At 40.5% G+C, this 14,445-nt stretch overlaps 1 protein-coding gene across 1 annotated transcript in view; it reads right to left on the bottom strand.

Annotated features, from left to right (window-relative positions):
• TJP1 (tight junction protein 1) overlaps positions 1–14,445 on the bottom strand; it is a gene marked incomplete in the record, with an annotated part of 489,926 nt that overhangs the window by 249,960 nt on the left and 225,521 nt on the right. The window contains 2 exon segments of the mRNA XM_053717550.1: positions 4,698–4,842; positions 5,079–5,247. Of these exon segments, the coding sequence (XP_053573525.1) occupies positions 4,698–4,842; positions 5,079–5,247 (314 nt within the window).

The following is a 14,445-nucleotide window of genomic DNA, read 5'->3' as shown; positions in this document are numbered from 1 at the left end:
GGGAAAAAATGCAAACAGCATAGCCCTCTGAGCATAGAAAAAGGCAAGAGGCATATAGGAAGTGGGGTTTAAATAATTAAATTTGGCGCCAAGTATGACGCACAATGCAAAATGAATTTTTTTTTACGCTAACAACATTCGTAAATGACGCAACTCGCATAATGGCAGAGGCAACCTTGCAAGGAAACCCGGCGTCAACTAAGACGCCATAAATGACGAATTTGCGTCACTGAACGTACCTTCGCGCCCAAAAATTCTCACGCCAAGAATGACGCAATAAACATCAGCATTTTGCAACCTCGCGAATCTAATTTTGCCCACGAAAATTAATGAAAAAGCAGTCAATTTGAAGACAGACTATACCCCAGGTAAGAAAAAATAACTTCCTAAATATGTTTCCCAATTTTGAAACTGATAGTCTGCAAAAGGAAATATACATAAACCTGACTCATGGCAAATATAAGTACAATAGATATATTTAAAACTTTATATTAATACATAAAGTGCCAAACCATAGCTGAGAGTGTCTTAAGTAAAGAAAAAAATACTTACCGAAAGACACCCATCCACATATAGCAGATAGCCAAACCAGAACTGAAAAAGTAAAAGTAGAGGTAATGGAATATAAGAGTATATCGTCGATCTGAAAAGGGAGGTAGGAGATGAATCTCTATGACTGATAACAGAGAACCTTTTAAAAGATTTCCCATGAGGAAAACAATAGAATCAATAGGTGTATTACCTATTGATGATATGGTTTTCCTCACGGGAAATCTTTTCCCTTCACATCCCTCTGACATTCACTGTACTCTGAGAGGAAACGGGCTTCAAAATACTGAGAAGCGCATATCACAGAAGAAAATCAAGCACAAACTTACTTCACCACCTCCATAGGAGGCAAAGTTTGTAAAACTGAATTGTGGGTGTGGTGAGGGGTGTATTTATAGGCATTTTGAGGTTTGGGAAACTTTGCCCCTCCTGGTAGGATTGTATATCCCATACGTCACTAGCTCATGGACTCTTGCCAATTACATGAAAGAAAACGGTCTTACCCTCCAGGATCCATGCTGTGGTACAGGCACAGCCTCTCAAGTGTGACAGTCTTTCAGCAGCGCTTCTGACATGGACTTGAGTGTGTAGCAGCAAGCAGTGAAACTCGTCAACACTGATTGCACAGGAGCTGTGGTGTCTTTGCCTGCTCCTGGTGGTCAGGTGTTGTATTTCCCAATAGTAAGGAATGAAGTTGTGGACTCTCCCTCCCTTATGGAAGGAAATATAATCTTCCTTCATATTTTTACTGTACTAAGGGTTACATTTATTAAGCTGCATTCACAGCTTTTACAGCTATGTGGAGCAGGTCCGCATAAGTGAGCCTGCTAACATATTTAAGAAACAGAAACTGCTTATTTTGCCTCTTCACCATGTCAGAGGTGGCGAGAACAATCACCTCGACGCTTGCTTGCTTGGGGTGACTCATTTCCTGCTCTAGTGCAATTGGTTGCGTTGGAGGAGGGGGAAGCATTGCACAAAAATGTAGAGGTGTTCATCCGGCAGTTTTGTTCACTGCAGAATGTAGAAGTCGGAGCCTGCTTTCGGAATTTGCCTCTTTTCAGAGCAGAATATCCTCTTGTGCAAGTGAAACACACTAAGATCTGTGCAAATCCAGATATTAGTATGTTTTACTTGCACAAGAGGATATTCGCCTACAAAAAGAGACCAATACCGAAAGCCTCCTCCGACTTCCCAATTCAGCATTGAACGAAACTGCCAGATGCAAAATGCTTTAAAAGACTAGAAACATCTTCAGCACGTGGAGTATGAAATAATTAATGCAGACCACCAAGTCCCTCTTTGAACATATGATGCTTCACCGGAATAGTAAAATTATAAGGAAACAATATAAAACTCTCGCCAACCTCTGGTACAATTTTCTTTGTGCAATTCGACTGCACAGCCTAAAAACATTTAAATGAAGTTGTTGATATATTTTGAGACTTAAAGTGAAGCTACTAGGCTTTGCTGCCAAGTACTTGTATACAGATTAATGTCAAACTCAGTCTAAATAGAAATAATAAAAAACTAACAAGTAGAAAAGTGGCTGCTGGGGCTGAAACAACTAATCGATAAAAATTGATAATGAAAATCGTTGTCAAAGATTTTCATTATCGATTAGTTGGCTATCGATTAGTTGTTGTTTTATGAGCCGGTACGGCGCTGCTGCGCCATCTTACACCTTCCTTCTCCTACAGCGCGCATGCAGACTATTTTTGCACAATGGCGCCACTTCCCTCCTCCCACAGCGTGCATTAGTATGTTTTACGGCAGAGGCTTTTATAGGATTGGTTCAGAGCTGACCTTAGCGTGGAGCATTCCTGGCACTGTCTCACTTACACAGAGCAGAGAGATTCAGTTAGCACAAACTCTCCTTGCCACATTGAGTACAAGGTGGGTACGGAGTGCTCCTTGTAAGGCTGGGTAAAATTTCAGAGCACTTATAGAAGCAACTTTACTACGGAGGTTAACACAGTGTAACGCCAGAGGGCAGGAAAAGTGCCTACACTATTAACGCAATAATGCTGGTTTTGTGAAGAGCCATTTTGTTTGTAAAAGCAGGCTGACAGTAAGGATCCATTTTGTTTATAAAACAGGCTGACAGTAAGGATACAAGGTTTGGGATATTAAAGGGCCATTATACACTCATTTTTTCTTTGCATAAATGTTTTGTAGATGATCTATTTATAAAGCCCATAAAGTTGTTTTTTTTTTTAAAAAAATGTATAATTTTGCTTATTTTTAAATAACATTGCTCTGATTTTCAGACTCCTAACCAAGCCCCAAAGTTTTATTTGAATACCGTCAGCTACCTTCTCCAGCTTGCTCCTGTTTGTGTAAAGGGTCTTTTCATATGCAAAAGAAGGGGGAGGGGGGGAGTGTCTTATGTCCCACTTGCAGTGGGCTTTCCAACTGCCTTTTCAACAGAGCTAAACTGAAAACTTCTAAGTACGTTTTTAAACCATTTTATACTGGATTTTTATATCAGTATCTGTGCATCTTATTCTTTATAGTAGTGTCTATTACATGCAGTTATATGAAAATGAGTGTATACTGTCCCTATAAGGTCATCACTTCACAACTACCCATCACTTCTGCCGGTTTGCTACATGTACACCGGTATCAATGCCATTTCCCCTCCAGCATACAGGCTGATCCTCATCAGAGTCACACACCGAGTATGGGCTTGTTACATTCATTCTACAACTCATGTCAGTATTCACAACAAACTACAGGGTTTCATCTGAATAAGACCAGACCACAACCAAGGAGTCCATATCAAGTAACAGACTCCCAAATATTATTATCAACCCACCTAGTCATTGTTTGTAGCCAACATGCTTAGAATGAGGGAAAGCAGTAAATCTTTTTCATGTATGAATTTTTGGAAAAGTGCAGTGTTAAAAGGGTTAAGTCAAAATTAAATTTTCATGATTCAGATAGGACATGCTCTTAAACAACTTCAATTTACTTTTATCATCAAATTTGCTTTGTTCTCTTGGTATTCTTTGTTGAAAGCTAAACCTAGATTGGCTCATATGCTAATTTCTAAACTCTTGAAGGCTGCATTTTGACAGTTTTTCACAGTTAGACACTGCTTGTTCATGTGTGTGTCATATAAATAACATTGTGCTCACTCCCGTGGAGTTGAACAATTTACATTAAAAGGGACAGTCTACACTAAAATTATTGTTTAAAAAGATAGACAATCCCTTTATTACCCATTCCCCAGTTTTGCATAACTAACACAGTTATATCAATATACCTGCATTTAAGCCAATCAGTGCTGATTAATTAATAACTCCACGGGAGTGAGCACAATGTTATCTACATAGCATACATAAACCCTTTACCTTTGATTTGTAATGTAAATTGTAATTATAATTAGAAAATATTAATTTTACCGCTCAAGTACATATTGCAGAACTTATTTATATATATATATAGCAAATCAACAGGGTGATAATTTAATACAACAGTAGAAAACAGGGGAATAGATAATGAAGGGATTATCTATCTTTGTAAACAATACATTTTGGTGTAGACCTTCCTTTAAGTAATTTTTTTAAACGATTAATCGAAAAAAATAAATCGAACAACTAATCGATTATTAAAATAATAGTTAGTTGCAGCCCTAGTGGCTGCTATCTACAACCTCAGAGACTTGTTAAGCAAATAACCAAAAAGCAGCAAAGTCACATTTAAAAGCCAAGCTGAAATGCCCTCTCATATTGGTCCAAAAGTGGAATAAATCATTTTCAAAGAATCAGAATTGATCTGAAAGCAGACAGACCAAAAGTGTAATTAGGAAACGGATACAAAAATGTCGCAAAAATAAGTGTCAAAGTTTATAGGTTATTGATCTACGTAGCCATACAAAGTAAGAGTCTTCAAGAGGAATGAGAGGCATTTTACATTTTATTAAACGCAATAAAGTCAATGATAAAGATCTGCGAAGTTATAGTTTCAGATTTATGCACACCTGAAAAAACAATATTAGAACTTCAATTGATACTTATTTTTTTTATATATAAAAAAACAACAACAATTAGGACATACAATGATATCATATACTAATGATTAAAATATTCATTATTTAGTAAGCAATAAACTAACTGAAAGTTACAAATGTAACTGCAAGTCACCTGCTGTTGCTGAGTTGTTGTGGAGAATGTCTGGAATGATCTGAAGGCTCAGATCTCTGGTCAGGAGACCGTGAACGGCTGCGGCGAGGCCTGTCATGTGAACGGTTGGAATGATCGGATGTCAGCGACTGAATTTCTGAAATGTCTGTTAAATAAACGATTGCTTTTAATGAAATTATTCCAATCAAAATGTGAATATGCATTACAGAATACATCAGGTGAAAGACAATTTCATAAAAAACATACAATTACATCTGGTAAATTTTGCCCAGTATTATTGAAAAGCAGATGTTTTAGTTCGGGAGAACCCTTTCTCAAGCTATATACACATACATACACACCTTAATTAAAAAAAAATTTTTTTTACAGCTACCACCTTACCATCTCTTTCTGAAGCATTGGCAGAATGAAGGCTGTCATCCAGATCTGGGACATTTAGTAGAGTTGCTCGCTCATCTCTTTGAACCACCATCTTTAACTTGCCCTTTGATCTTTCTATTAATGTTTTTGCATCAGTCAAAGACATATTTTCTGTGACTGTGCCGTTAATCTGTAACAGAACAATAAAAAGGTATAGAAGTTAATCAGGCAAACTTTAAAAGGGACAAATCATACATTTAATGCTTCAAAATAGTGAAGTGTAGAATTCAAAATAAAAAAATAATCCAATTGCGACTATTATGAAATATACCTTTCTATTTTCTTCCTTGAATTAAGCACTATATGACAGCAGTGTCTGCTACAATGTTATCCATATAGTACCCAATTCAGAAGTATGCTTCTGAGTGTGCTTAAAGGGACATGAAACCCAACATTTTTCTTTCATGATTCAGATACAATACAATTTTAAACATTCCAATTTACTTTTATTATCAAATTTGCTTCATTCTTTAGATATACTTTGTTGAAGAAATAGCAATGCACGTAGGTGAGCCAATCACACAAGGCATCTAAGTGCAGCCACCTATCAACAGCTTTTCAAAAAAGGATATCAAGAGAATGAAGCAAATTTAGATAATATAAGTAAATTAGAAACGTTTCAAAATTAGATGCTCTTTCTAAAACAGGAAAGAAAAAAACAATTTATGTAAGAACTTACCTGATAAATTCATTTCTTTCATAGTGGCAAGAGTCCATGAGCTAGCGACATATGAGATATACATTCCTACCTGGAGGGGGCAAAGTTTCCCAAACTTCAAAATGCCTATAAATACACCTCCCACCCCACTCATACTTCAGTTTAACATATAGCCAAGAAGTGAGGTGTAAAAAAGGAGTAAAAATCATACAAAAAAGAGGAACTGGAAAAACAATGTGCTTTATACAAAAAAATCATAACCACAAAAAAGGGGTGGGTCTCATGGACTCTTGCCACTATGAAATAAATGAATTTATCAGTTAAGTTCTTACATAAATTATGTTTTCTTTCATGTAAGTGGCAAGAGTCCATGAGCTAGTGACGTATGGGATATAATACCTAAGATGTGGAAGTCCACGAGTCACTAGAGAGAGATAAAATAAAGACAGCTAAATCCGCTGAGATATTAAATCCAAAAAAAAAATATATTTTTCTTAAAAATGTCAGAAAAAACTAAAAACCAAAAAGCCATTAGAATCAAACAGACATCTGCCTGAAGAACCTTTCTACCAAAGGCCGCTTCCGAAGAAGCAAACACATCATAATGGTAAAATGTAGTAAAAGTATGCAAATAAAGACCAAGTTGCTGCTTTGCAAATATGATCAACTGAAGCTTCATTCTAAAAAGCCCAAGAAGTGGCAACTGAGCTGTAATTCTCTGAGGCGGAGACTGTCCCGCTTCCAAATAAGCTTTGTAAATCAAAAGTTTCAACCAAGATGCCAAAGAAATGGCAGATGCTTTCAGACCATTCCTGGAGCCAGAAAAAGTAACAAATAGACTAGAAGTATTTCTGAAATCTTTAGTAGCCTCAACATAATATTTCAAAGCCCTTACCACATCCAAAGAATGTAAAGACCTTTCAAGAGTATTCTTAGGATTAGGACATATAGAAGGAACAACAATTTCCCTATTGATGTTGTTAGAATTCACAACTTTAGGCAAAAATGTAAATGAAGTCCGCAAAACAGCTTTATCTTGATGGAAAATCAGACTCACAAGAGAGCAGACAATTCGGAAACTCTTCTAGCAGAGGAGATAGCCAAAAGAAATAACACTTTCCAAGAAAGTAGTTTAATATCCAAAGAATGCATAGGCTCAAAAGGAGGAGCCTGCTAATTTTTCAAAACCAAATTGAGACTCCAAGAAAGGAGAAAAAGATTTAATAACAGGTTTAATTTGAATCAAACCCTGAACAAAACAGTGAATATCAGGAAGTTTACCAATCGTTCTATGAAATAGGACAGAAAGAGCAGAAATTTGTCCTTTCAAAGTATTTGCAGACAAACCCTTATCCAAACCATGCTGAAGGAACTGTAAAACCCTAGGAATTTGGAAAGAATGCCAAGAATAATTATGAGTGGAACACCATGAAAACAGAATTTATGCTTACCTGATAAATTACTTTCTCTTGTGATGTATCGAGTCCACGGATTCATCCTTTACTTGTGGGATATTCTCCTTCCCAACAGGAAGTGGCAAAGAGAGCACACAGCAGAGCTGTCCATATAGCTCCCCCTCTAGCTCCACCCCCCAGTCATTCGACCGAAGGTTAGGAAGAAAAAGGAGAAACCATAGAGTGCAGTGGTGACTGTAGTTTAAACAAAAAAAACACCTGACTTAATAGCCAGGGCGGGCCGTGGAGTCGATACATCACAAGAGAAAGTAATTTATCAGGTAAGCATAAATTCTGTTTTCTCTTGTAAGATGTATCGAGTCCACGGATTCATCCTTTACTTGTGGGATACCAATACCAAAGCTTTAGGACACGGATGAAGGGAGGGAACAAGACAGGTACCTTAAATGGAAGGCACCACTGCTTGTAAAACCTTTCTCCCAAAAATAGCCTCCGAAGAAGCAAAAGTATCGAATTTGTAAAATTTGGAAAAAAAAGTATGCAGCGAAGACCAAGTCGCTGCCTTACAAATCTGTTCAACAGAAGCCTCATTTTTAAAAGCCCATGTGGAAGCCATTGCTCTGGTAGAATGAGCAGTAATTGTTTCGGGAGGCTGCTGGCCAGCAGTCTCATAGGCCAAACGGATGATGCTTTTCAGCCAAAAGGAAAGAGGTAGCAGTCGCCTTCTGACCTCTCCTTTTACCAGAATAGATAACAAACAATGAAGTTGTTTGTCTGAAATCCTTAGTTGCTTGTAAATAGAACTTTAAAGCACGAACCACATCAAGATTGTGTAACAGACGTTCCTTCTTCGAAGAAGGATTAGGACACAGAAGGAACAACAATTTCCTGGTTAATATTCTTATTAGACACAACCTTAGGAAGAAACCCGGGTTTGGTACCCAAAACTACCTTATCTGCATGGAAAACCAGGTAAGGTGAATCACACTGTAAAGCAGATAACTCTGAAACTCTTCAAGCAGAAGAGATAGCTACCAAAAACAAAACTTTCCAAGATAAAAGCTTAATATCTATGGAATGTAAAGGTTCAAACAGAACCCCTTGCAGAACTGAAAGAACTAAATTCAGACTCCATGGCGGAGCCACAGGTCTATAAACAGGCTTGATTCTGACTAAAGCCTGACTAAATGCTTGAACGTCTGGTACCTCTGCCAGACGTTTGAGTAAAAGAATAGACAAAGCAGATATCTGTCCTTTTAAGGAACTAGCTGATAATCCTTTCTCCAATCCTTCTTGGAGAAAGGACAATATCCTGGGAATCCTAATATTACTCCATGAGTAACCCTTGGATTCGCACCAAAAAAAGATATTTTCGCCAAATCTTATGGTAGATTTTCCTGGTGACAGGCTTTCTAGCCTGAATCAGGGTATCAATAACCGACTCAGAGAAACCACGCTTTGATAGAATTAGGCGTTCAATCTCCAAGCAGTCAGACGCAGAGAAACTAGATTTGGATGTTTGAAAGGACCTTGTATTAGAAGGTCCTGCCTCATTGGTAGTGTCCATGGTGGAACAGATGACATGTCCACTAGGTCTGCATACCAGGTCCTGCGTGGCCACGCAACCGCGATTAGAATCACCGAAGCCCTCTCCTGCTTGATTCTGGCAACCAGACGAGGGAGGAGAGGAAACGGTGGAAATACATAAGCCAGATTGAAGGACCAAGGCGCTGCTAGAGCATCTATCAGCACCGCCTGGGGATCCCGGGATCTGGACCCGTATAGAGGAAGCTTGGTGTTCTGACAGGACGCCATCAGATCCAATTCTGGAGTGCCCCATAGCTGAGTCAGCTGGGCAAATACCTCCGGGTGGAGTTCCCACTCCCCCGGGTGAAAAGACTGACGACTTAGAAACTCCGCCTCCCAGTTGTCTACTCCTGGGATGTGAATTGTTGAGAGATGGCAAGAGTGATCCTCTGCCCACCTGATTATTTTTGTTACTTCCATCATTGCTAGGGAACTCCTTGTTCCCCCTTGATGATTGACGTAAGCTACAGTCGTGATGTTGTCCACAGCTAGCTGAGGCCATGCCTGGAGCGCGTTGAATATTGCCCTCAGTTCCAGAATGTTTATCGGGAGAAGAGCTTCTTCCCGAGACCATAAGCCCTGAGCTTTCAGGGAGTCCCAGACTGCACCCCAGCCCAACAGACTGGCGTCGGTCGTTACAATGACCCACTCTGGTCTGCGGAAACACATTCCCTGAGACAGGTGATCCTGAGACCACCACCAGAGAAGAGAATCTCTGTCCCCCTAGTCCAGCTGTATTTGAGGAGACAAATCTGCATAATCCCCATGCCACTGTTTGAGCATGCATAGTTGCAGTGGTCTGAGGTGTATCCGTGCAAAAGGGACTATGTCCATTGCCGCTACCATTAGCCCAATTGTCTCCATGCACTGAGCTACAGATGGCCGAGGAATGGAATGAAGGGCTCGGCAAGTGGTTAAGAGTTTTAACTTTCTGACCTCTGTCAGAAATATTTTCATTTCTACAGAATCTATTAGAGTTTCTAGGAAGGAAACTCTTGTGAGGGGGGAGAGAGAACTCTTTTTGATGTTCACCTTCCACCCGTGAGACCACAGAAAGGCCAATACAATTTCCGTGTGAGACTTGGCTCTTTGGAAAGTCGACGCTTGAATTAAGATGTCGTCTAGATAAGGCGCCACTGCTATGCCCCGCGGTCTTAGAACCGCCAGGAGGGACCCTAGCACCTTTGTGAAAATTCTGGGAGCAGTGGCCAACCCGAAAGGAAGAGCCACAAATTGGTAATGCTTGTCCAGAAAGGCGAACCTGAGAAACTGGTGATGATCTTTGTGGATAGGAATGTGCAGATACGCATCCTTTAGATCCACGGTAGTCATATATTGACCCTCCTGGATCATTGGCAAGATTGTCTGAATGGTCTCCATCTTGAAAGATGGGACTCTGAGGAATTTGTTTAGAATTTTGAGATCCAGGATTGGTCTGAAAGTTCCTTCTTTCTTGGGAACCACAAATAGGTTTGAGTAAAAACCCAGCCCTTGTTCCGCAATTGGAACTGGGTGGATCACACCCATTGTGTATAGGTCTTCTACACAGCGTAAGAACGCCTCTTTCTTTGTCTGGTCTGTAGACAGACGAGAAATGTGGAACCTTCCCCTTGGAGGGAAGTCCTTGAATTCTAGAAGATATCCCTGGGATACAATCTCTAAGGCCCAGGGATCGTGTACGTCTCTTGCCAAGGCCTGAGCAAAGAGAGAGAGTCTGCCCCCTACTAGATCCGGTCCCGGATCTGGGGCTACCCCATCATGCTGTCTTAGAGGCAGCTGCAGGCTTCTTGGCCTGTTTACCCTTGTTCCAGCCCTGGTAAGGTTTCCAGGCAGACCTGGGTTGCGAAGCGTTACCCTCTTGCTTTGTAGCAGGGGAGGATGAAGCGAGACCACTCCTGAAATTCCGAAAGGAACGAAAATTATTTTGTTTGTTCTTTATCTTAAAGGACTTGTCCTGAGGGAGAGCATGGCCTTTTCCCCCAGTGATTTCTGAAATAATCTCTCAATTCAGGCCCGAAGAGGGTCTTTCCTTTGAAAGGGATGTTCAAGAGTATGGATTTTGACGACACATCGGCCGACAAGGACTTTAGCCATAGCACCCTGCGCGCTAAAATGGCGAAACCTGAATTCTTTGCCGCTAACTTAGCTAGTTGGAAAGCGGCATCTGTGATAAAAGAATTAGCCAGCTTAAGAGCCTTAATTCTGACCATAATGTCCTCATATGAGGTCTCCGTCTGGAGCGCATCTTCCAGCGCCTCGAACCAGAAAGCAGCTGCAGTAGTTACAGGAACAATGCACGCAATAGGTTGGAGAAGAAAACCTTGTTGAACAAAAATTTTCTTAAGTAAACCCTCTATTTTTTTATCCATAGGGTCTTTAAAAGCACAACTGTCTTCAACTGGTATGGTTGTGCGTTTAGCAAGAGAAGAAACAGCCCCCTCCACCTTAGGGACCGTCTGCCACGAGTCCCGCATGGGGTCAGATATGGGGAACATTTTCTTAAAAACAGGAGGGGGAACAAAGGGAATACCTGGTCTATCCTACTCCCTAGTAACAATATCCGCAGTCCTCTTAGGGACCGGGAACACATCAGTGTAAACAGGAACTTCTAGATACTTGTCCATTTTACACAATTTCTCTGGAACCACCATAGGGTCGCAGTCATCTAGAGTAACTAATACTTCCCTGAGCAATAAGCGGAGGTGTTCTAGTTTAAATTTAAAAGCCAACGTATCTGAATCTGTCTGAGGAGAAACCTTTCCTGAATCGGAAATTTCTCCCTCAGACAGCACATCCCTCGCCCCCACTTCAGAGCGTTGTGAGGGTATATCTGATACGGCTACTAAAGCGTCAGAATGCTCAGAATCTGTTCTTAAAACAGAGCTATCACGCTTTGCAGGTAACACAGGCAGTTTAGATAAAAACACTGAGAGAGTATTATTCATAACTGCCGCCAAGTCCTGCAAGGTAAAAGAGACGCACTAGAGGTGCTAGGCGTCGCTTGAGTGGGCGTAACTGGTTGTGACACTTGGGGAGAGGTTGACGGGCTAACCTCGTTACCTTCTGTCTGAGAATCATCTTGGGCCACATTTTTAAGTGCAACAATATGTTCTTTAAAGTGTATAAACATATCAGTACAAGTGGGACACATTCTGAGGGGGGGTTCCACCATGGCTTCTAAACACATTGAACAAGGATTTTCCTTGGTGTCAGACATGTTTAACAGACTAGTGTTAAAACAAACAGGCTAGGAAATCACTTTAATCAAGTAAAAACACACTTTGAAAAAAACTTTACTGTACCTTTAAGAGATAAAAAAGGTACACAATTTTGCAAAACAGTGAAAAAATGCAGCAAACTTTTCGAAATTTTTACAGTATGTACCTAAAGCATTAGTAAGATTGCACCACTAGCAATAAAAACGATTAACCCCTTAATGCCAAAACCGGATCGACAGTAAGCCGAAAAAACGGTTAAACGTTCAGCACCCTGCCACAGCTCTGCTGTGGCCCTACCTGCCCTTAGGAACCAGATTTGTGGGGAAAACAACTTCTTATAGGCCCTCAAACTGCAGCCGGACCCTCCATGTGAAGCAGCCTGAACTTCTAGTCAAAATTAACTGCGCATCTGAGGCGCGAAATTAGGCCCCTCCCACCTCACTACGGTGCTTGTGAGGCCTAAAGAAACACTCCCAAGTAGCCATAATAGCCATGTGGGTAACAACCCCTGAAGGAAACCCAAAGTAACCTTCAAAGTGTCTCAAACAAACGAAATTTTCAATAAAAACCGTTTGCCATGAAAATAGTGTCAACCAGCATAAACTAGCCCTGTTATGTAAGCTTAAAATTCCATACTTAGTTTCTGAATACAGCTTACCCTTCCCTCATGGGGATATTATCAGTCCTTTCTAGCATTATCACAGTCTTGTCTAGAAATAAATGACTGAACATACCTTTTTGCAGCCTAACCTGCAAACCGTTCCCCCCAACTGAAGTTTTCTTGTACTCCTCAGTCCTTTGTGGGAACAGCAGTGGATTTTAGTTACAACATGCTAAAATCATCTTCCTCCCTGCAGAAATCTTCATCTCCTTTCTGCTAGAAAGTAAATAGTACACACCGGCACCATTTAAAATAACAAACTTTTGCTTGTAGAAAATAAAAACTACATTTCTAACACCACATTCACTTTACCCTTCCGATTGCTTAGAGCCGGCAAATAGAATGACTGGGGGGTGGAGCTAGAGGGGGAGCTATATGGACAGCTCTGCTGTGTGCTCTCTTTGCCACTTCCTGTTGGGAAGGAGAATATCCCACAAGTAAAGGATGAATCCGTGGACTCGATACATCTTACAAGAGAAAACAGAATTTATGTTTACCTGATAAATTTCTTTCTCCAACGGTGTGTCCGGTCCACGGCGTCATCCTTACTTGTGGGATATTCTCTTCCCCAACAGGAAATGGCAAAGAGCCCAGCAAAGCTGGTCACATGATCCCTCCTAGGCTCCGCCTACCCCAGTCATTCGACCGACGTTAAGGAGGAATAATAGCATAGGAGAAACCATATGGTACCGTGGTGACTGTAGTTAAAGAAAATAAATTATCAGACCTGATTAAAAAACCAGGGCGGGCCGTGGACCGGACACACCGTTGGAGAAAGAAATTTATCAGGTAAACATAAATTCTGTTTTCTCCAACATAGGTGTGTCCGGTCCACGGCGTCATCCTTACTTGTGGGAACCAATACCAAAGCTTTAGGACACGGATGAAGGGAGGGAGCAAATCAGGTCACCTAAATGGAAGGCACCACGGCTTGCAAAACCTTTCTCCCAAAAATAGCCTCAGAAGAAGCAAAAGTATCAAACTTGTAAAATTTGGTAAAAGTGTGCAGTGAAGACCAAGTCGCTGCCCTACATATCTGATCAACAGAAGCCTCGTTCTTGAAGGCCCATGTGGAAGCCACAGCCCTAGTGGAATGAGCTGTGATTCTTTCGGGAGGCTGCCGTCCGGCAGTCTCGTAAGCCAATCTGATGATGCTTTTAATCCAAAAAGAGAGAGAGGTAGAAGTTGCTTTTTGACCTCTCCTTTTACCTGAATAAACAACAAACAAGGAAGATGTTTGTCTAAAATCCTTTGTAGCATCTTTGACAGAATTATCCATTACAGCCGTTAATTGTTGCATAGTAAGGAGTATTGGCGCGCTAGATGTACTAGGGGCCTCCTGAGTGGGCAAGACTCGTGTAGACGAAGGAGGGAATGATGCAGTACCATGCTTACTCCCCTCACTTGAGGAATCATCTTGGGCATCATTGTCATTATCACATAAATCACATTTATTTAAATGAATAGGAATTCTGGCTTCCCCACATTCAGAACACAGTCTATCTGGTAGTTCAGACATGTTAAACAGGCATAAACTTGATAAGAAAGTACAAAAAACGTTTTGAAATAAAACCGTTACTGTCACTTTAAATTTTAAACTGAACACACTTTATTACTGCAATTGCGAAAAAACATGAAGGAATTGTTCAAAATTCACCAAACTTTCACCACAGTGTCTTAAAGCCTTGAAAATATTGCACACCAATTTTGGAAGCTTTAACCCTTAAAATAACGGAACCGGAGCCGTTTTAAGCTTTAACCCCTTTACAGTCCCTGGTATCTGCTTTGC

The sequence above is a fragment of the Bombina bombina genome, chromosome 6, assembly GCF_027579735.1.
Source record: "Bombina bombina isolate aBomBom1 chromosome 6, aBomBom1.pri, whole genome shotgun sequence".
In the NCBI taxonomy this organism is placed as follows: domain Eukaryota; kingdom Metazoa; phylum Chordata; class Amphibia; order Anura; family Bombinatoridae; genus Bombina; species Bombina bombina.
This window is presented reverse-complemented; position numbering and strand designations above follow the sequence as displayed.